Consider the following 23,565-nt stretch of genomic DNA (forward strand, 5'->3'; position numbering starts at 1 on the left):
TTATTTTTCTTCTCTATGAGTCTTATGGTCACCCCTAAGATGCAGGAGGCAGGTAGCTGTGTGACTGTTAGGAGAGGAAAAGGGAATAAGCATAGTGTGCAGAGTACCCTTGTGGCCGTTCCTTTCAGTAATAAGTATACTGCTTTGGATACCATTGTGGGGGGTGACCTATTAGGGGAAAGCTGCAGTAGCCAGGTTTTTGGCACTGTTTGACTCTGTGGCTCAGAAGGGAAGAGTGAAGAAGAGGAGTGCAGTATTGATGCATTGGTATTCTCCATAGTTAAAGGAGCAGACAGGAGATTCTGTGGATGAAATAGGCACCTAGATGATGTTACCTCCCAGGTGCCAGGGCTAGGGATGTCTTGGATCGAGTCCATATTATTCTAAAGGGGAAGCGTGAGCAGCAAGAAGTTGTGGTACATATTGGTACCAGTGACATAGGAAAAGGGATGAAATCCTGAAGAGCGAGTATAGAGATCTAGGTAGGAAGCTGAAAAACAGGACTTCAAGGGTAGTCATCTCTGGATGGCTGCCTGTGCCACACACCTGTAAGGGTAAGAATTGAATGATTTGGCAAATGAATGTGTGGCTGAGGAATTGGTGCAGGGGCCAGGTTTTGAGATTTTTGGATCATTGGGATCACTTCTGGGGAAAGTATAACCTGTACAGAAAGGACAGGTTACACTTGATGAAATAAGCACTGTAGATGCCGTCTACATGGATTTTAGTAAGGTTTCACAAAGTCCCCCATGAAGACTTATTCAGAAGATTAAGATACAAGAGATCCACTGTGAGTTGGCCAAATGGATTCCAAATTGACTTGCTTATGAGTGCAGAGGGTAGTGGTCAATGGACTTATTGTGGCTATAGATTTGTGACTAGTGGTGTTTGACAAGGATCCATGCTGAGATCCTTTGCTGTTTATGATCTGAGTAAATGACCTGGCTGAAAACAGAGCAATATAGCACATTATGGGCCCTTCGGCCAGTGATATGCCAACCAATAGAAACCTACTCCATGATCAATCTAACCTTTCATATAGAGCTCATAACCCTCGTTTTTTCTTACATCCACCTGCCTTTCTAAGATCTTTTAAATATCTCTATTGTAGCATCATTACCTTGGGGCTCATGAGCTCTTTCCCCTAAATAATGGCCAACACACTATATGCCTTCTCAACCACCTGTCAACTTGCACAGCAACTTTGAGGAATCTATGGTCTTGGACTCCAAGATCCCTCTATTCCTCCACACTGCTAACAATCTTGCCATGAGCTTTATACTCTGCCTTCAAATTCAATCTTATATATAGGTGGTTTAGTAAATTTGTAGAAGATATGAAAATTAGTGGTGTCGACAATAGTGTAGAAGATGCCAAAGGATGAAGTAGATAAAGATCTTTTGCATATATAGGCAGATAAATGGCAGATGGAGTTTAACCTTTCTTGTACTTCAGAATATCAAGTGTAAATTGATGGTACAGTGTTACGGCAAGACTTTTAACAGTTGATGTGCAGCGGGATCTTGTGGTGCAAGTCCATAGCTTCCTGAAAGTGGCTACTCAGGTTTTTTTTTATTGTTTTCAAATAGTTACAGAATAAATGTGTATGAAAAAAAATGTTACCCAGCCCCCCTCCCCTTAACCCCTCCCCCCTAACATCCCTATTAAAAAAAATAAGAAAGAAAAAAAAAGGAATGCCTGGATATTGGAAGATCCCCACATGCTCCATGGAGTACGTAATAACTTTAGTATATAAGTCTTTTTTTTATTATTATATTACTCCAATCTATAATAATACCTAATCCTTCAACTTTCATGGTATCCTGGGAAATCTTTATAAAAATCTCCATGTTGCTATGTGTGTCCCCACCAATCATCCAGGCAAAAAGATAGAAGAAAATTAAAATATAAAGAAAAAAACAAAATACCCTCCTACTAATGTTGTGGAAAAAAAAACACAACATTACCCCCCTCTGCTGTACGGGTCATGGCAACCGCCATGATTACACACGTGAATCCCGCAGTAACCGATCCAAAGCTCCCCAGCCCCCCCCGCAACATAAAAAAGTATATGTATAAGAAGAGAAAAAAAAAATACTACTCTCATTTAGTATTTCTAAAATTTTGCTTTTCTCTTCTATAATATCCATAAATGTCCATCACTTCTGTTCCTTGGGTCTATCTTCATCTTTAATCCATTACATTTGGAAGCCTCTATGTGTAATTAGCGAATAGATGGAAGTTCTTGTACAAACTCCTCCGCTTTTCGATAGTCAGAAAAAAAAATTTTTCCCTCCTCCAAAAAAATTATCAGTGTTGCTGGATGACGCATTGTAAATTTATAACCCTTTTCCCATAAGGCTTTTTTCGCTGGGTTAAATTCCTTCTTTCTCTTCAACAGGTTGTAACTTATATCAGGATAAAAAGAACTGGTTTCCCTGCTATCATCAGTGGCCCGTTTCTATTTTTGGCACTTTGGGCAGCGGCCTTCAGGATCTTTTCTTTGTCTTGGTATCGTAAGCATTTTATCAAAATTGATCGTGGATTTTGATCAGCTCGAGGTCTTAACCTTAAGGATCTATGAGCCCTTTCGATCTCAATTGGAGTTTCTCTTTCCATTTCCAATTTTTCAGGGATCCATTTTTGAAAAAAAATTATTGGATCTTCTCCTTCTATATCTTCTTTAAGTCCAACAATTTTAATATTATTTCGTCTACTGAAATTTTCAAGCTTATCAATTTTTTCCATAAATTGTTTTCTTTCTGATGTCCAAGCAGTATTTTCCTTTTCCATTTTGTCCATTCTTTCAACCATGTCCTCCGTTGTAGTTTCCAAGTCTGTAATTCTTTTTTCCATTTTTTCCTGTCTCTTTGTCATTTTATCAAGCATAATTTCCATATTGGTCATTTTTTTCTGAGTATTTTTTGATTATTTTTAATTACTTTTAATATGTCTAATTTACGCATTATTTGCCTCAAAGTCTTTTCTATATTTCTAGAAGGACTTTTAATTCCCTCTTCATCTGATCTTTCCGGGAGATCTGACTGTCCCTCCGATTCGCTATCACTTTCAGTTGCAGTGGTAGCTGGGCTTTGTAGTTCTTGTTGCTCCCGTTTGCGCATGCTCCATCCTTCGCGTTTGCGCAGTTCACGATGGCCTTTTCCTTTAGGAATGGCCAATGTTGCCGCAGTCTCCTGTTCCATATCGCCGGTGGTATAATGTACCTGAGACCACGGTTCCTCGGTAGACATGGGCCTTGTTCTCGTTCCAACTTGCGTAGTCTTCCCGGTATTAGTTTTCTTTATCTTCCTTCCTTGAGGCATAGCTTGACACAATCCGGAGTAGTTTATAAGTAATTTTTTAGAAAGTATTGACTAACTTTTCTTCATTTAGACATTAATTTATTAATTTTTTACGGGAGAGCTGGGTTCCAGCGTCTCGATCCTACGTCATCACGTGACGTCCCCCGCTACTCAGGTTAATAGGATGATAAAGAAAGCATATGGCATGCTTACCTTTGTTAGCTGAGGAACTAAGTTCAAGAGTCAGGAAGTTACATTGAAGCTTTAGAAAACTCTAATTAGGCCTTATTTGGAGTATTGTATTCAATTTTGATTACACCATTATTTTTTATTTAGTAATATAGCGCAGAGACCCTTCCAACCTTTCGAGCAGCATTGTCTCAGCAACCCCTGACAATCCCGATTTAACCCTAACCTAATCACAGGGCAATTTACCATAACTAATTTACCTACCCAGAAGGTCTTTGTACTATGAGAGGAAATCAGAGGATCCACAAAAAAACCATGCATTTCATGGGAAGGACATAGAGACTGCTTACAAAGTACGCTGGGATTGAACTAATGTGATACCCCAAGTTGTAATAGCATCTCACTAACCACTGTTGTGATGCTATTATAGGAAGGATGTCAAGGCTTTGGAGAAGTTTGTCAGGGTGCTGTTGGATTAGACGTCATATGCTATAAGCAGATGTTGGAAAAACTTAGGTTATTTTCTCTGGAGTGATAGGTCTGAGGGGAAATCTGGTAGAGTATGGGTTCCCAACCTTTATGTCATGGACTACACCAGTAAACAAGGGGTCTGTGGAGTACAAGTTGGGAACCCTGCGATGGAGGATTGTAAGATTATGAGAGGCATAGCTTTCTATCTATTCCTGATATCTTTTTACCAGGTTGAAATGGCTAATGCCATAGAAGATGCATATAAGGTGAGAGGAGCTAAATTCAAAGGAGATTTGCAGAGCAAGTTTTCTCACACAGAGAGCAGTGGGTACCCGGACCGTTCTCTCAGGCATGGTGGTGTAGGCAAATATGATAAAAGCATTCAAGAGGCTCTAATGTAGTGTGTGAATGTGCAAGAAATGGAAAGATGTGGATTTTGAAAATGTAGAAGGGATTAGTTTAGTGGGGCACTTGATTACTAATTTAATTAGTTTAGCACAGCATTGTGTACTGAATGGCTTGTCCCTGTGTTGTACTGTTCTGTATCATGGTGTAGAACACAGTTGAATAATGATACAAGGCAGGTTTAAGGACATTTTGTCTTAGCCATATCAGTAGCTAATGTGAATCATAAATGAAGAGGTAGTTTCATTAAAATAATTTGTGTTTTATTTCATAATATGGATTCTTTTGATATCTCAATGTGAAAAACACTTTGTTTTTCATTTTCACAATATTAAGCTGTGAGTGTCTCAATTGTCAGGATTGCTTTTGGATGACAAATTCATATGTAGAGATTGGCAGAAGCTGACTGGTGTTTGGATCTCTCTTGGACTTTCCAAATTTGCTGCTCCTTAATTTTGTGGTCTTAATGAAATTCTTAACAATGTAGAGAAGTGTGATTCTTAAGTAAAGCCAAGTCAAAGACCACTGCACAGACATGAGGTGAAGTTTCTGAAGACAATGATGTAGGAATCTGTATTTTGTTCAAGTTTAAATAAAGGACAAATAATATTGAATGTTAAATATATAATTAGTGTATTACAAGGTTGCGTTTGACTAGTGGTTAAAGTTGAATTTTGCATTACAGCATTTTCCATTAGTCAGGTGAATGAAGTATTGGATTTCTCAATTGACATGTAATTATAAGACACATTGTGTCTGCACTTAAGTGAAAATATATGGTGTTGGATGATTTGCAGTGGATGGAAAGGAGAAAGCTTCTATAGATCATGAATGGTGATTAATATCTGACGCTTTTTTTGTGTTGATTCTGGTAATTTCAATTTAGATTTAATTCTAATTGATGTGGTAAAAGAAAATCCATGTGGGGAGAAAAGTAAAGGCAAAACAGCATCAGATGAACTTTAAACGGAGATGCTCTAAAGGCTTGCTGAATTCAGCAATCAATGCTGATCCATGCTGAACTGTGGCATACAGTGGATTTCGGTTAATTGGGCGATTGGTTAACCGGGTCAACTGCTTATTTGGGCAACTCTTAACAAAAACTAATTGAGAAAATAGTCATGATTCCCTTTGTTTATTTGGCACACACTGCTGCTTAATTGGGACAAGAGGCTTTTGCTGAACGTTGTCTTAACTAGCATCATTTGCATTCACTTGCTTGGCCATCAGACACTACACTGTGCTTAGAGTGAACAGTTTTTTAAATAGCGTCAGTTGCGTGTGTTTCTGTTCAAAAAGCAGTATTTTTTTGTCACTGATCGTTGGTGAGCAATAAGACAATTTAGAACTGTTTTTGCTTACTGTGCTTTCAAGCATTCAGGCTTGGAAATGCTAGAAATAGCCGGGGTGAAAACTGAAACTATTTCACTACTTCAAGTTAGGAACTACAAAGAATTTGAAGGTTTCGACAATCATCTTGAATGTTACAATGAAAGTTAAGATTTGGAGGATGCAGTCATTGAAAGTATTGCATGTAGGCAGTTCATTATCTGTCTATGGTGATTTTGTTCATTCATTCTCAGTTAATCAAAAGAACAGCAACATATACTGGATGAATTCCGCTTTCGATAACTCTTTCGGAATTAAAACACAATTTTATAGTACTACGGTAGTTTTTGTTCTGTATTTTATTTAAATACATAATTAGTTACTCAGTTGAACTGTAGTTTGTCCTTTTTATTCCTCTTTAACTATTTCTATGGAACTTTGGCTAATTGGGTTAGCTGTTTAATTACCGTAGATGTCGGATTATAAGCCGCTACTTTTTTCCCATGCTTTGAACAGCATTGAACATAGCGGCTTATAATAAGGTGCGGCTAATATAAGGTTTTTTCCCATGCCGCCAAAACATTTTGCCTCGTAACAGTAGACCAATAAAATTGATGAGTAGTTCACAGAGGTCCAATGAAATTGTACGATAAATCAAACGCACTTCACAAATTATTGTAAATCAGCCATTTGTACTCACCCTCATCAACATGGAAAACACTCGAAGAAAAGCGTATGATGCAGCTTTTAAGTTAAAGGCAATCAATCTGGCGGTTGAACAAGGAAATCGAGCTGCTGCGCGTAATCTTGGCATACATGAATCGATGGTGAGACGGTGGAGATTTAATTTGGGACTGCCGCTTCAGGTCAGGAATGGCTCACGTGATATTAGACAGCAGTACAAGGGAGGGAGGGAGCGAAACTGAGGATTCCGCTGCACCGAAACTGCTAGCGATTCAGTAAACAAAAAAACAGTAAAACTCGTGTGTGAATGGTATCGGGCCAATAAGGACACAAGTGTCCGATGTTACCAAATACCGGTAGGTATAACAAAGTTTAGCCTTACCAAATATGTGTAGCGAGGGTTTGGTTTGGGGGAAAAAGGAGTATAAATAAGAGCAGAATGTAAGGGGAAGGCAAAACGCGTTCTGCAATAAAGCCACGCTGCACTGTAATCCGGTGTTGGTTGTCTCTCTTCCAAAACGAACACAGGGCAGAATTTGAAGCCCAACACGTGTAATATCTTTCTGTGTAAATATCTCATATTACAAGCGGCCGAAAATCCGGTCCGCCGAAAATCCAGTGCGCCGAAAATCCGGTCCGCCGGAAATCCAGTGCGCCGAAAATCCGTTCCGCCAGAAATTCGGTGCGGCCTAAAATTCGGTGCGGCCTGTACATTTATAAAATAGATTTTATTTCTAAAATTAGAGCCAGCGGCTTTTAATCAGGTGCGCTTTGTAGTCCGGAATCTACGGTAGGCCAAAATGTACAGGATCTGATGCCCCAATTAACTGGAATCCACTGTGTTGTCTTTGTATTAGGCATTAAAAAAAAAATCTGTGGTGGTTGCTTATTTCTTCACTGTTAAGTGATTCTGTGGTGCATATCAGCATGAGGATGTTGGCAGACTATTGGTGTTGGTGGCGTCACATCAATATTGCTAAATTGTCTGCTGATAATCACCAGGATCCTTTGAGTAAAGGATTCTTGGGTAACAGGACTGCCAGTACAGCATTGTTTTCCAAAAGAAAAAGGATCTTTTTGGTTGTGGAATGTTCTGTATAAAAAAATCTGAAATGGAAATAAGTTAAATTTTTACAAAAGCAAAACTTTAAATCTCATTGTAAAATGTCTGAAAGTGATTTCTAACTAGGATTGTTTTATGTTTTAAAAAAGTAGTCATGGTAGATTGACAATAAAGTGGATGATTGTGAACGTTATCACCTCACATTACTGAAAATCATGAATTACTTGTTCATGTGTTGTTATTATTTCAGTTTTGCTTACTGCTGCATTTATTGTTAAGTGTTACTTTTGTGCTAATGGGGCAGCTTATACAAAATCCCCCTTGAATGCTGAATTTCCTCTGGTGTTTGGAGAGCAGAAGTGCTTTCCATGACTTAACATCTGAAAGAATAATTTGTAGCACTTCAGTGGGAGTTATGGTGATCCAAGTTTAAATTCCAGACCTGACTGTCTTCTTTAGACCATGGTTTTCAGATTCCATCTTTTCCTGAGGGAAGTCTTTTGAGAATTTAATCTATCAAAAAAACTCTGGAATGTTCTTTTGAGGTCAGCAAGGTAATGCTGTTATTTGATGAAAGATTGTTATTGTGACTTTTAATGAAGAACATTATGAAAAGATTAAGCAAGAAGGGAGAAATGCAGCATGAAATTGTATCATTAGCACGAGAAGTAAAGTGGTTTGTAAGTCATGTTTCGTATGCATCTATCCTCTAAGTTTAGTCTGAACCTTTCTGAATGGTGTAAAAATAATCCAGGCTCATGGCATCAACCTACGACGTTGTATTAACTAATTGTTCCTCCATTTTTAATGACCTTGCATGTTTTATGCTCAGTTCTTGCCCTAGATTTGATCAGTAAATTCAATGAAAAATTTCAGGTTCATAGACATAAGTACCCAGGGTATAAGTGCCAGGACGATTAGCTTTTTGCAGTTGTAGCAGAGTACATTACAAACATGACAAACCTGTTAATGTAAATTCAAATACATACAAGACAAAGTAAGCATAACATTTTTAGAGGTTGAGAAAAAAATATGCAGTGCAAGGTTGTATTATGGCTTTTCAGGTCATGGCAGTGGGGAAGAAGTGGTTGTCGAACCATAAAGTATGGGTTTTCATGCTCCTGTACCACCTGCTTGAGATCAGCATCAAGAAGAGCACATGGCTTGGGTGGTGGGTTCCTTAGTGATGGATGTTGCCTTCCTGAAACTTTGCCTCTTAGGGGAGAGCTTTATTCATGATGGAAGTAGATGAGTCTGCCAGTCTGTCACCTCTTGCGTTCATGTGCATTAGGGTTTGCATACTACGAGGGGCTGCAAAGACTCAAAATGCTACTGTACATCTGTAGAAGTTTGTCAGAATCTTCAATGACATGCTGAATCATCTTAAACTTCTTAGAAAGTAGAGACACTGGCAGGTCTTTTTCATGGTTGTATCCATGTAGTGAGCCCAGGATAAGTCCTCTAAAATATTGATATCTAGAAACATGAGATTTCTCTCTCTTTTAGCTGCAGATCCTTCAATAAGGATTTGTGTATGTTCATCAGATTTACTCATCCTGAAGTCCACAATACATTCCTTGGTTTTGCTGACATTGGATGCGAGAATTTTGTTACGATACCACTCAACCAGCTGACTTGTTTCAATCTTGTGTGCTTTCTCATCACTATCCATGATTCTGACAACATTGGTGTCATCTATAAATTTGTAGATCACTTTTGAGTTGTAGTCATACAGTTGTAGGTGTAGAGAGAATAGAAAGAGAGCTAAGCATGAAGTGCTTCAGGTGCACCTGTTTTGATTATCAGTGAGGGGGAAATGAAATTCCTCTAATGATAGTGGTCTCCCAGTAAAGGGTCCAATTCAGAGGCCCTGGTCTTGGAACTTGATGTGTTTTGATGCGATGATGGTGTTGTGCACCAAGATGTTGTCAGTGAACAACAGCTTGATGTATGTATTCCAGTTGTCCAGGTGGTCTAGAGCAAAATGTTGGTCCAGCAACGTGGTGTGTGTTGTAGACCTATAGTGGCAATGGGCGAATTGAAATGGGTCCAGGTCATTACTGAGGAAGGAGTTGATTCAATCTATAGCTAACCTCTTGATGCACTTCGTTATGATGAATATATATGCTATCAGCCAGTAGTTATTGAGGGAGGTTACTCTGCCATTCTTGGACTCTGATACATTTGATGCCATCTTGAAACAGGTAGGAACCTCATCACATAAACAAGCGGTCGACGCTGTCCCTGAACACTCCGGCCACTTGGTTAGTGCAGATTTTTAGCACTCAACTGGTTACACTGTCAGGGGTGGTGCCTTTTAAAGTTCCATCCTTCTGAAGGACATAATGACATCAACCTCCATGACTGAGATCACCGGGTCAACAAAAGTAAGTTACTTTATTTTGGTAATGGCATTCAGGAATAGTTCAGAAGTTTGAGCACTTTGATGGCAAAGCTAGGAGAATGCTTTGAAATCTATTGACTGTTTCTCAGCTATTTGTAGTTAGAGTAATTTCTGCCCTGCTCGCTTGATCTGAGTTCATAGTGTTACGTACCCCGTAACTGGGTCACTTACCAGCAAAGATAGAGAGGTCTGTTGAAGTCTGATGGTACTATTTTTAACAGTATTTATTGATAAAAATACACAAAAATAATATCAATGCAAACATACAGATAATATACGTCGTCAATACTAAATCTAAAAGCGCGGGTATAATAATAATCAATAAGAAATAGCTCTATCGTTGTCTAGGGGATAATGTATTGTCCGATGGAAATATAAAAATCACTCAAGTTCATTCAGGCTGCAGCTTTTGGTTGGAGAGAGAGAGGATTTTTTTAGAACTAGCCCGTTTTCCTTTCTATGATGTCGATCCTTCGAAATGTCGTTGGTGGTGATCTCTTCTTTAGCTAAGCCGTCTTCCGTGGTAAGGCCTCAATCCCAGGCAACGGGAAAGGACACACGTGGGCCTTCCACCAGCTGTCGCTATTAAACGCTGTCACGGGATTTCTAGCGTTTCTCCTGGTGCGTCTAAAGGGATTGTTCCCCAGACCCTCTTTTATCCTTACTCACGGGGTCTCAGATGTCAATCAGGTTGGGATGATGCCATCCCCCAACCAGCCCACGTTGCTCATTCCTTGAGGGCTTCGATGAATAGCACAGTGCTCAATACACAACTCCGTCTCCAAGAGATAATGGCCGTTTCCCTTGGCTTTGTATCACTGAGGGGCCAGAGCATTCCAAACCCCTTGTGGATTCTGCGTCTCTCTCTCTCATTTCCTGGGTCTCCTGACCTGAATTAATAGCGATCTTGCGATTCTCAAAAAGGAGGGGGCTACTTTGTGCCCTTCGGCCCCTCAGAGTTGGGGCACAGGCGTAACAATAGCATACTTCCTATCACATAACAGGTTGTTTGACTCATCCTTAAAGAAATCATCTTGTTTGAACTCCAGAGTACATGTCCATTTTTCCCCCTCAATCATAGCAGCTCATTTTTGCTCAGACTCCAGTATCCATGGTCTCTTGTGTCTCTATCATCATGATTTTGGTGGTGTTAATGAGTTATTTTTATAAACCCTCACTTAATGATGTTTATGTCATTTTAATTGTTAATTAAGTTCAAGTTAGTTTTAAACCTTGAACTAGGCATAAATTGTTACATTAGCCAGTAAGAATCGTATTCCTCTGTACTTTATATGGCATTTTTTTTCTAAACCAACTACTTTTAAATCTTTAGCATTTGCTAAAATACTTTATTAGAGAAAAATATTTTTAGAGTTCTTCAACTCCTTGTGAGAAGAGCTTAGTAAAAGAAAGATAAATTGTTTTACTGTTGTATGACAGTTTTCCAAAGTAAACATAATGTATCTGTGAAATTATGTGAGTATAATACAGCTTCTAAGTGAGTGATTTTTTTGCATCAGTAAAAGTTATCACTTGAAGCTCATTATAATGCAATTATAATATGTAAAAGGTTAGCTGGAATCTACTTGAATACTTCCGTAAAATTACTTCCAGTCATGTACAATATCTTAACAAATATTTCTGATCCAAGTGTATTAGATTATTTTGGAAAATGTGTGTGGTTATTCAGAACTTACTCAGGAAAGCCATAGATTATTTATTAAGATTAATAAATTAAGATTATCGATTTTTCACATCTAACGGTTCAGAACGATTTTATGGTTGCATTTTATTCTGGGTTGTCTTTGTTATGTTCCTTTGAGTCAGCGTCAGTACTTAATTGCATTTATTGCATTGCATTGTTCTCATGCATTATGAGAACAACATTGTTTTGCAATGCATGAAGACTTTGTAAAAAAAAAGATAATTTCTGTATCTATTTATTTTCCCTCTACCTGTTTTGGAACCAACTTGATATGTTTGTTTTGTTAAAGATTTACCACAGCATTTCAGTGAGTGAAGTATAATGTTAGCTCAGAGAAAGAAAGTTGCTTTGTTAGTAATTCTGAGCATTTGAACAATATTGATCATTGGCACAGAATTCAGCGCAATTGTCAGATCTTTCATTCTCTTAATTATCAACTTGATACTCTCTTGGCAGGAAAACACTAAATTTAAAACATTCAGTGAAGACTTCTGGTTAAGATGGCAGTAGCTTAAGTCGCTAAAACTATTGCTCCGCTCCATTTCATATACCTGCATTTATTTCTTACTCTTCCTCCCACTATTGAAGTTGCTGGCTGCACAATGAGTGTATCTAAGCCTACTAAATCGGCAAAAAGAGACACTCCATTGGGAGCAACCTTGAGTGAAATTGTGTCGCTGTTAGAACAAACCGGACAAGATATGTTTTCTCAATTTAGTTCGTTGGAACTGAAACTGGATAAAATCAACTGTACACTGGAGAATCACGCTCAACGTTTATCACATGTTGAAGAAGTCACGGAGAAACTAGACCATCATTGTAAAGACCTGGAAAGAGTTTTCTCTACCCTAAAGGAGCATAATAGCAAGTTAACTCTTAAAGTTATGGACCTTGAAAGCAGGAGTAGATGCCAAAATCTTCGAATTCTCGACTTGCCTGAGACCGTTGAAGGGGGATCTCCTGTCGAATTTTTCTCTAACTTTCTATGTGAGATCTTTGGAAGCGAAATACTTTCCAGTCCTCCAGAGATTGATCGAGCGCACCGTGTCTTTACATCTTGCTCAGCGGATGGCCAGAGACCACGTCCAGTGATAATTCGCCTCCATCGTTACCAAATCAAGGAATTACTAATTAGAGAAGCTCGCCGACGTAAAACGCTTCAATGTAAAGGTCATGCTATTCGTTTAGTAGAGGACTATGCACCTCAAGTTATGAGTCAACGTGCTGAATACAGAGGAGTAATGAAAGTTCTCTACGATCGTGGACTTCATCTGTCTCTCGCCTATCCAGCCCGGCTCCGAATCAAGCTTAGGAACGGCGATTTTAAACGTTTTGATTTGGTTGCAGAGGTGCAGACCTTCATTGATAGCCTATCTGCTACTAAGAGTTCCTCAGATATGATATGATATAATTTTTTTTTCTTTTCAGCCTTTTTCGTAGACACCTCTTAAAGGTCTTTGGAGACTTTATTTCAAAATGGAGTCAGTGTCGCATTAAAAAAGTTGATATCGATTCGTGAAGTGATGACGTCCTTGAATGGTTTTTTGTTTTTCTTTTCAGACTTCAGTCTCCAATTTCTACAAATCTTGATATTTTCTTTTTTAAATTTAAAATGTAGCTGTTGCCGCATCTATTTAATTAGTAGCTTAATTATGTTGCATTGTCCTATTGAAGTGTTTTTTTTTCCATTTTCTCAATTTTAGTTTCTATCTTACATAATTTTAGTTCTTTAAAGGTGATGATTTTTTTTCTCTCCAGTTAGATTATTTTAACCTTAAGCAACAGTTGATGCTGTACCTTTAAACTCAGTTTCGGGTTTGGATCAAATTCCTCTCGGAATGGATTTTTCTTTGGTGGTTTTTTTCCCTGTGTTTCAAGATGCTATTTGTGTTTTTTTTTCTTATTTTTATGATTCGGTTGGATTACTTATTTTGACGTTAAAGTTTTTTTTCTATAGATTATCTTTTTTTCGGTTTATCAACTCTAGCAGGAAGGTTGGGGTAAAGTTTTTTTTAGACCATTATTATACTTTAAGATTTATAAACTTTGAGTGTATTGTTTTTTCTTGTTAAGGTAAATCTTTGTTTGTAACTCTTAAAGCTTTTTGGTGTTTATTTCCATTACTGTATCAACAGTTGGAGTGGAGACAATTAAGATGTTACCTAATTGGAAGTCCAGTAGGGGGTTAGTTTTTCTCGGGGAGAGCTTGCTGCTTTATATTTGCAGCTTTCTTGTTGTAGGTTTAGAGGGTGTGGGTGGGAACTCCAATGCTAATATTATATATGGAATTTTGACATATTTGTACTATACAGGATGTAATTTCATCCTGTTTGTTTTTCTTCTATACTTTTGCCCCAGAATTACATATAAATTTCAGATATGGTTTAATGCCTGCTATCCTTTTTTTTTAATGTTCAATGGTTAGTCCATTGAACTTTGTCAGCTGGAATGTTAAGGGTTTGAATCATCCAGTTAAAAGGGGGAGAGTGTTCGCACATCTTAAACAGCTTAGAGCAGAGGTAGTCTTTTTACAAGAAACACATATTCGTCACTCAGATAATTCTCGTTGTAGTGTTCTCGCTCAGGTGTAAGAGAACGCTGAACTAAACACCGAGGTAAACCGTAGTCAATGAAAACAGGGTCGCAGTAAGATTAACCGTTTACTGTTCACTCTTTCACATTAACGTATGGTGAAAACTGTTGATAAAACAATACAAGATTTGTACAGTATTTGTTTCCTTGATATCACATTTACGTCGTAAATACTTGCAAAAGTAAACTACAACAACTACATTACATTAAAATGCAGCATAGTCAGAATCTACTTATGCCATTGACTGCTTTAAATACATTTCAACACAAACTATCCGCAACTCTTTAACTAACGAAAACATAAACCTTATCAACCATCATTACTTTTAACAGAATCAGCGTTAACATTTTAATTCAACATATCGATTATCTCATGAACTTACGGTGTTGCTTCACTATGTTTCTAATGCGTAGAAAGACAACTTTTCTTGCGCTGATCTTGCACATGTGAGCCCCCTCCTTCCCGTTTCTCCAAACCGGTATTTTCCCACAAGACGCGGCGAAACCGGGTGTGACGTCATCGCATGCCGCGATATATCACAGACAACGAATTTACTTTAAACAATCCTAACTTTAACTAAAAAATGCTAACAAACGAATTACTAAAGCGAAAATATTATAAACTAAACAAATGCCATAAAGGCAACACACTCGTCTTATGACACGATGGGCAGGACTACACTTTCATTCAACTTTTCAAGCCAAGGCGAGGGGTGTTTCAATTCTTATAAACAAAAATGTTTCTTTTGAGCTTCATAATAAGATATCTGATCCTAATGGTTGTTTTATTATTATTTCGGGGAAACTTTATAATACATGGGTGGTCTTAGCCAACCTTTACGCTTCTAACTCGGATGATGTAGGGTTTTTTGACCGTTTTTTTTCTTCATTGCCAGAACTAAGTTCATACTCTCTTATATTGGGTGGTGACTTTAACTGTTGGCTGGATCCAGTTTTGGACAGATCTTCTTCTATCCCTAGACAATTTAGTAAATCTGCTTTATTTATTCAGTCTTTTCTTTCTAATTATGGAATATCTGATATTTGGCATTTCTTTCATCCACATGAAAGAGATTACTCCTTTTTCTCACAAGTTCACCATACATTTACTAGAATCGACTATTTTTTAATTGATAATCAATTGATCCCATCTGTCCGTTCTTGTGACTATAAGAGTATATTGATTTCAGATCATGCCCTAGTTACATTGTCCATAGTTCTCCCTGGCCTCCCTCAAGTAAATAAACACTGGCATTTTAATCCGACCTTGTTGTCGGGTAATGACTTTGTAAAATTTATGGAGGATCAGATAACTTTCTTTTTAAATACTAATGCACTACCTGAAACCTCTAGTCAGGTGGTTTGGGGCGCAATGAAAGCATATCTAAGAGGTCAAATAATTTCTTACACAGCAAATTTGAAAAGAAAGACTCACAAAGAACGTTTAGAACTGATCAATCAGATTAAAGCTATAGACCAATTATATGCCCAGGTCAAGGATCCGGAGTTATATAAGAAAAGAATGGAACTTCAAACTAAATTTAATCTTATTTCTACTTATCCAATTGAATGCCAACTTTTGGGCAGTCGGAGTAAGTTCTATATTCACGGGGATAAATCTGGTAAGTCCTTAGTTAACCAACTTAGGCGCTCAAAGCAAAACAACACATCACTAAAATTCCAATGAGTAATGGGAATATTAATGTGGACCAGTCTGAAATTAATGATACATTCAGGAATTTTTACTCTCAACTTTACACCTCTGAATCCTTTAATGGTAATACTACTGTTATGCAATTTTTAGATAGTTTAAATATTCCTAAACTTTCTTCTGATCTTAAACGTAAATTGAATGAGCCTTTATCCTTGGAGAAAATATCCTCTGCTATTTCTGCTTTGCAGCCTGGTAAATCTCCTGGTCCTGATGGGTTCTCTACAGAATTTTATAAATCATTTTCCTCATTGTTCTTATCCCAACTTAATTAGTTTTTTCTGATTCTTTTAAACAAAATAAATTGCCTGCATCATTTGATGAGGCTTGTATCATTCTTTTAGCGATAAAAGGCAAGGATCCATTAGAATGTGCTTCATACAGGCCGATTTCTCTTATTAAATGTAGATGCTAAAATTTTAACTAAAGTTTTGGCCTGTAGGCTGGAGATTATTTTACCCTTAATTATCTCTGAGGATCAATCTGGCTTTATTAAAAATCGCCTTCCCTTTTTCAATATTAGACATCTTTTTAATATTCTATGTTCATCTTCATCAGGGACCCCTGAATGTGTTATCTCTCTTGATGCCAAAAAGGCATTTGATCGGGTGGAGTGGCACTATTTAATTGCGGTTTTAGAAAAATTTGATTTTGGATATAATTTTATTAAGTGGATTAAGTTACTATATTCCCATCCAATTGCATCAGTTTTGACTAATTCCCAGCAATCCTAACCGTTTGATCTTAAACGTGGCACCCGATAGGGATGCCCTTTAAGTCCTCTGTTATTTGATCTGGCTATCGAGCCATTGGCAATTGCGTTTCGCAGTTGTACTGAACTGACTGGGATCTGGAGGGGCAGTTTTGAGCACAAAATCTCTCTATAGGCCAATGATTTGTTACTTTTTATATCAAACCTGACCACCTCCTTACCTTTGTTGTTTTCACTTCTCAATAAATTTAGTCAGATATCCGGATACAAACTTAACCTACATAAGAGTGAACTTTTTCCGATGAATAAGGAAGCACAAGAATTAGAATTTCACAATCTCCCTTTTAAAGTAGTAAAGTTTTACTTATCTTGGTATTATCGTAACAAGGAACTATAATCGACTGTTCGATGAGAATTTCAATAATCTTAAATTTTACAAAACAGAGATTAGCACAGTGGTCACCTCTGTCCATGTCTTTAATTGGGCAAATTAATATAATTAAAATGTATATTCTCCCTAAATTTTTATACTTATTTCAATCTTTACCTATATTTATTCCTAAAGTTTTTTTTGATTCTTTAGATTCTATTATCTCGTCATACCTATGGAAGGGTAAACAGCCCAGACTCAATAAAGCTCATCTCCAAAAGCCTAAAAGAGAAGGTGGCTTGGCGTTGCCTAATTTTCGTTCATATTATTGGGCAGCCAATATTTGTAATATTATCTTTTGGTCCTACTTTTATAACCAGTATATTTGTCCAATATGGGTGGCAATGGAATTAAACACTTATAAGAAATTATCTATTCCAGCTTTACTTGGATTTGTTCTTCCTTGCCAATTGCCAAAATCTATTATTAATCCTGTAATCAGGCATACTCTGAGAATATGGGCTCAATTTAGAAAATACCATGGTCTTTATAGTTTTTCCCTCTCTAGTCCTATTCTATACAATCATTTATTTCAACCGTCTATGCAGGATTCCACATTCCAAGACTGGTGTAGGAGAGGTATCAGGCGTTTTGAAGATCTTTTTATAGACAATCGGTTTGCGTCTTTTGAACAGTTGTCTATGAAGTTTAATTTACCGAATACTCACTTTTTTAGATACCTTCAAATTAGACGTTTTATTAGCCCTTTAATACCACATTTTCCTGAACAACCTGATAAAAATGTTGTAGACTTGTTTCTTCAAATGAACTCCTTGGGCAAAGGCGTAATCTCTACTATTCATGTTAAATTTATGATTCTCAGACGAGCCCCTTGTGATAAAATTAAAACTACTTGGGAGCATGACTTAGGTATTTCTTTGTCCGACAAGGTTTGGGATTCAATTCTTAAATCTGTCAGTTCAATCTCCTTATGTGCTCGCCATTGTCTCCTGCAGTTTAAAGTCGTCCACAGGGCTCATATGTCCAAAACCAAATTGGCGAAGTTCTGTCCTGATATTAGTCCCTGGTGTGACAAATGCAAAGGAGGTGAGGCCTCCCTTTTCCATTTGTATTGGGCCTGTCCTACTCTGGAAAAATTTTGGAAAGGTGTTTTTTTAACTTTATCTTCTATATTAAATTGTCATTTGGAACCTGATCCTTTGATCACTCTTTTTGGTATTCTTCGAGCCCCTGATAAGCATTTGACCCTGGCTAAACAACGAACATTGTCTTTTGCCTCTCTTGTAGCCAGATGAGCAGTACTCCTTAAATGGAGAGATGTAGTTCCCCCTACCCATGCTCAATGGCTTAGTGATATTATGTCTTGTTTAGATCTCGAAAAGATTCACTATTCACTTTCTAATTCGGACATAAAGTTCCATAGGGTGTGGGGATCTTTTCTCGAATATTTTCATAACTCTCACCTAGATTGACAGGTGTTTGGTCTTTTTTCCCTTGATAATCAGACCCTACATTTCCAGGGGTTTTTTTTACTTTTGTTTTCTTCTGATCAGGTAGCTGGCTGCTCGCCTTTTTTTTATTACAATATGTAGTTCTGGGGTAATAAAAGTGTATCTCATATAATGGCTGGCTTGGAGTTGGATAAGTGATGGATTGGGTGCTTTTCTTCTTTACTCTTTTTTTTCCTTTTTTACTATGGGTGACTTGCTCATTTGTTAAGACATGTATTATTGTTATTTTTGTTTATATGGTAATGATCCTATATATATTACTGATTTTCTTTTCTTTGTTGTAGTTTTGTAGAAAATTATAAATAAAATATTATAAAAAGAAAGATTAGTCCAACAAATCCCAGACAATAATTTTGTCATTACCTTATGATCCTTTTAGATGTGGTTTATATTGGTGATATTTGGATACCCGTTGTTAGAAATTAATCATCCTTTTCTTTTGTGGCCATTCCTCTGGGAAGCTTATACTATTTAACTTTCTTAGCAACAAAATAGATAAAGGAAGAAGGCCCATGTACTCACCAAATTGCATTGATTTTTTACTGATTCTTTCTAGACTACCACAGTGAATGTCAGTAATGGGGAACTATTTTTAGAACATTGACATATCAATTGCACGATTGGTGCCTTGTGTATGAAAACAAAAACCTTTGCAACTTCATCGATGAATATCTAAAAGCAACAGATCTTTAGCAGTTCATCCACGAGTCAGGTTCTAGGAGCAGAGTATTTTCATTTGACTCAGGTTTTTTTGAATTGGCAGGGAGTTTTGTCATGTAAGATGGGTAAGGGCAGCACAATCTATTTTCTTTGTTTCACCAATTTGTATCTGTACCGTATAGCCTACAGTATAGTAAGGGACTACTTTATTTAGTAACACGTCGTTGCATGCGCTATTAGGCGCGTATTGAGCATATGCTATTGATCTGTACGTGTGTGCCGAGTTCGGATACTGCCAGTAAAGAGCCATGAAACTTAAAAAAAAACAACATTCAGTGAAGTGACAAGCATATGCTTTGAACAAAGCAAACAAGATACATGCTGTTAAAGACATAAGCATCCCAATCAGCTTTTGAGTAGTTGTAGTCAAGTGAATTTTGAGATTGAACTGGGCTGAATCCTAGATTTTAAAACTGAATCTGATAATTATCATTGGCTATTATTTTTCTTGAGACTTCAATCTACAAGTTTCTATTGCTGTTTATGATTTTGCAAAACACCTTATTTTCTTTAGCCATTAAAGGCCTCATTTTCAGCCATTTACACATCTACATTCTGTGGTATGGTAAAGCACAGCCGCGTTCCTTTCTTTCTCAAATGCCAAATACTACAATGTTAGTTTTGTAATTCTACAAATTCATCAAAACAATGAAGTATCAGGAAATGAAATTGAATATTTTCATTGGTTCCTTCAGGTTCCCTGGCATCCCATTTTGGCCTCAGTCTTGGGCTCACAATCCTGGGGCCTTGGTGGCCTTTTTATCTCCTCATAAAGATTTTGTCCAAAACCTAGATGCACTACTTTATCCAAGCCTGGTCCATTGAAACTGTGTCGTCACATCCCTTTTCTTATCTTTAGTTAACCAGGTACTGACAGCTTGGCCTGAACAGGAAAGGTCTAATCATCACTCTCAGAAGCTCGATAAGGAGAAGCAAGTTCATTCTTAACTGTGATTTTTTTTCTCAAGGCTACCAAAACTCCTTAACTCAGACAGAATTTAGAATTGTTACTTAAAATCATAGTGATTCCTTTTACTCTGTGACTTGATTGATGTTTTCCAATGAACACCAAATATAAAACTCTAGACAAAAAGAAAATCAAAAGACAAAGATTTGGAGACTAACAGAAGAGCATAGAAGCACTTAGAAGGATTGAAAGGATGTCTAGTGGTGAGAAAATATCTGACTCCTTTTCATGAATGTAGAGACATTAGAGTTCTGTGTGAGATTATATAATACTGGTTGATTTATCTGCTTCTGCAGAATTCAAAGTCATTTTTTTCATTTATAGGTCAGCTTTTGGGTTGTCCGAGAGGTTCTTACTGCACAAACTCTAAAAATCAGAGCAGAAGTTTTGAGCCACTATGTGAAAACTGCAAAGGTATGTAAGTGACTTATAGTGTAGTACTATAACTTATTATTTCAGTTATCTTAATCAGATTTAGATTTTATTTTTATTTACAGCTAATGTACGCTCATCTCAATTGTAGAAATTATATGAGATAAATAACCTACATGCGCTAATGGCTGTCGTGTCCGGATTGCAGAGTGCACCCATCTTCAGGCTTACAAAAACGTGGGCGGTAAGTGTTCTGAATCATATTTATGATCAAAACAGAATATATCTAACTAGAGATTTTAAAATATGTACTACAAACCCCATTTCCAGAAAAGTTGGGATATTTTCCAAAATGCAATAAAAACAAAAATCTGTGAAATGTTAATTCACGTGAACCTTTATTTAACTGACAAAAGTGCAAAGAAAAGATCTTCAATAGTTTTACTGACCAACTTAATTGTATTTTGTAAATATACACAAATTTAGAATTTGATGGCTGCAACACACTCAACAAAAGTTGGGACAGAGGCATGTTTACCATTGTGTTACATCACCTTTCCTTTTAATAACACTTTTTAATCATTTTGGAACTGAGGATACTAATTGTAGTAGATTTGCAATTGGAAATTTTGTCCATTCTTGCTTGATATAAGACTTCAGCTGCTCAACAGTCCGTGGTCTCCATTGTCTGATTCTCCTCTTCATGATGCACCATACATTTTCAATAGGAGATAGATCTGGACTGGCAGCAGGCCAGTCAAGCACACGCACTCTGTGTCTACAAAGCCAGGCTGTTGTAGCCCGTGCAGGATGTGGTCTGGCATTGTCCTGCTGAAATAAGCATGGACGTCCCGGGAAGAGACGTTGCCTTGATGGCAACATATGTCTCTCTAAAATCCTAATATACGCCTCAGAGTCAATGGTACCTTCAGATACATGCAACTCACCCATGTCGTGGGAACTGATGCACCCCCATACCATCACAGATGCTGGCTTTTGCACCTTTCGCTGATAACAATCAGGATGGTCATTTTCATCTTTGGCACGGAGAACTCGACGCCTGTTTTTTCTGAAAACTAGCTGAAATGTGGACTCATCTGCCCACAGCACACGGTTCCACAGTCTTTCGGTCCATCTGAGATGAGCTCGGGCCCAGAGAACTTGCTGGCGTTTCTGCATAGAGTTGATGTATGGCTTCCTCCTTGCGTAATAGAGTTTGAAGTTGCATTTCTGGATGCAGCGACGGACTGTGTTAAGTGACAATGGTTTTCCGAAGTACTCCTGAGCCCAGGTGGCTAATTGTCACAGTAGCATGACGGTTTCTCAGGCAGTGCCGCCTGAGGGCTCGAAGATCACGCGCATTCAACAGTGGTTTCTGACCTTGCCCTTTACGCACTGAGATGTTTCTGAATTCTCTGAATCTTTTCACAATATTATGTACTGTAGATGTTGAAAGACCTAAATTCTCTGCAATCTTGCGTTGGGAAATGTTCCTTTTGAACTGACTAACAGTTCTCTCACGAATTTTGGCACAAAGGGGTGAGCCATGACCCATCCTTGCTTGCAAAGACTGCGCCTTTGATGGACGCTACTTTTATACCCAGTCATGATACCTCACCTGCTACCAATTAGCCTGCTTAATGTGGAGTCTTCCAAACCGGTGTTACTTGAATATACTGTGAACTTTTCAATCTTATTTTAACTCTGTCCCAACTTTTGTTGAGTGTGTTGCAGCCATCAAATTCTAAATTTCTAAATTCAAAATACAATTAAGTTGGTCAGTAAAACTATTGAAAATCTTTTCTTTGTACTTTTGTCAGTTAAATAAAGGTTAACGTGAATTAACATATCACAGATTTTTGTTTTTATTGCATTTTGGAAAATATCACAACTTTTCTGGAAATGGGGTTTGTAAATGGAATCAGAATATTGGAAATAGTCAGCTGTGGACAGAGAAAAAACAGTATTCATGTTTAAGGTTAGTGGTTGGTTATCACTATTCTGGAATACAGAAAAGGTATCTTAAGTGTTATTTCATGGAACCTTTTATTGATTATATGCATAAACATTTGTATATACTCAGTGTCTACTTTATTAGGTATACCTGTACACCTTGTTAATGCACATATCCAATCAGACAAACGTGGCAGCAACTCAATGCATAAAAGCATGCCGACATGGTCAGTAAGTTATGTTATTGTTCAGACCAAACAACAGAATGGGGAAGAAATGTGACCTAAGTGACTTTGTGGAATAATCATTGGTGCCAGATGGAGCAGTTTGAGTATCTCAGAAAATGGAGATCTCCTCAGATTTTCACATACAATAATCACTAGAGTTTACAGAGATGCTATAAAATAAATCCAGTGATCAGTAGTTCTGTGGGTGAAAATGCCTTATTAATAAGAGAGCTCAGAGGATAATGGCTAGACTGGTTCAGACTGACAGCGACAGTAACTCAAGTAACCATGCATTACAAAGGTGGTGTGGACAAGAGCATTTCTGAACAGTCAACACGTCGAACTTTGAGGTGGATGAGCTACAGTAGTAGAAGACAATGGATATGCACTTAGTGACCACTTTATTAGATACAGGATGTACTGAATAAAGTGACTACTGAGTGTATATGCTGTTAAAGACTACAGGTGTTATGTACAGATATATTTCCATTTATTTGGATTCTTCCTGATTATTTTCACAGAGAAGATTTAAAGATTGACTTTTACAGATTTAGTTAGTGATTGCTCTTATTTTGCAATGCATTCAGATCAAAAGTAAATTTATTTTATCTTTCATTCTATAGAAATATGCTCTGTTAGGAATGGGAATACAGGTTTCCCCCCGCTATCCAAAAGTAGAGCGTTCCTATGAAACTGTTTGTAAGCCGAAATGTCATAAAGTGAAGAAGCAATTACCATTAATTTATATGGGAAAAATTTTTGAGTGTTCCCAGACCCAAAAAAAATCTACTAAATCATACCACATAAAACCTAAAATAACACGAACATATATTAAAAGCAGGAATGATATGATAAAT

General features: G+C 37.4%; 1 protein-coding gene across 6 annotated transcripts in view; it reads left to right on the forward strand.

The window, feature by feature from the left end:
- Positions 1-23,565, forward strand: part of ralgps2 (Ral GEF with PH domain and SH3 binding motif 2) — a 516,901-nt gene that overhangs the window by 157,670 nt on the left and 335,666 nt on the right. For all 6 annotated transcript variants that reach the window (XM_073063652.1, XM_073063657.1, XM_073063658.1 and 3 more), the window contains 2 exons: positions 20,481-20,570; positions 20,680-20,772. In XM_073063652.1, coding sequence (XP_072919753.1) covers positions 20,481-20,570; positions 20,680-20,772 — 183 coding nt within the window. The remainder of the gene's footprint in view (positions 1-20,480; positions 20,571-20,679; positions 20,773-23,565) is intronic.

The sequence above is a fragment of the Hemitrygon akajei genome, chromosome 12, assembly GCF_048418815.1.
Source record: "Hemitrygon akajei chromosome 12, sHemAka1.3, whole genome shotgun sequence".
Taxonomy (NCBI): Eukaryota; Metazoa; Chordata; class Chondrichthyes; order Myliobatiformes; family Dasyatidae; genus Hemitrygon; species Hemitrygon akajei.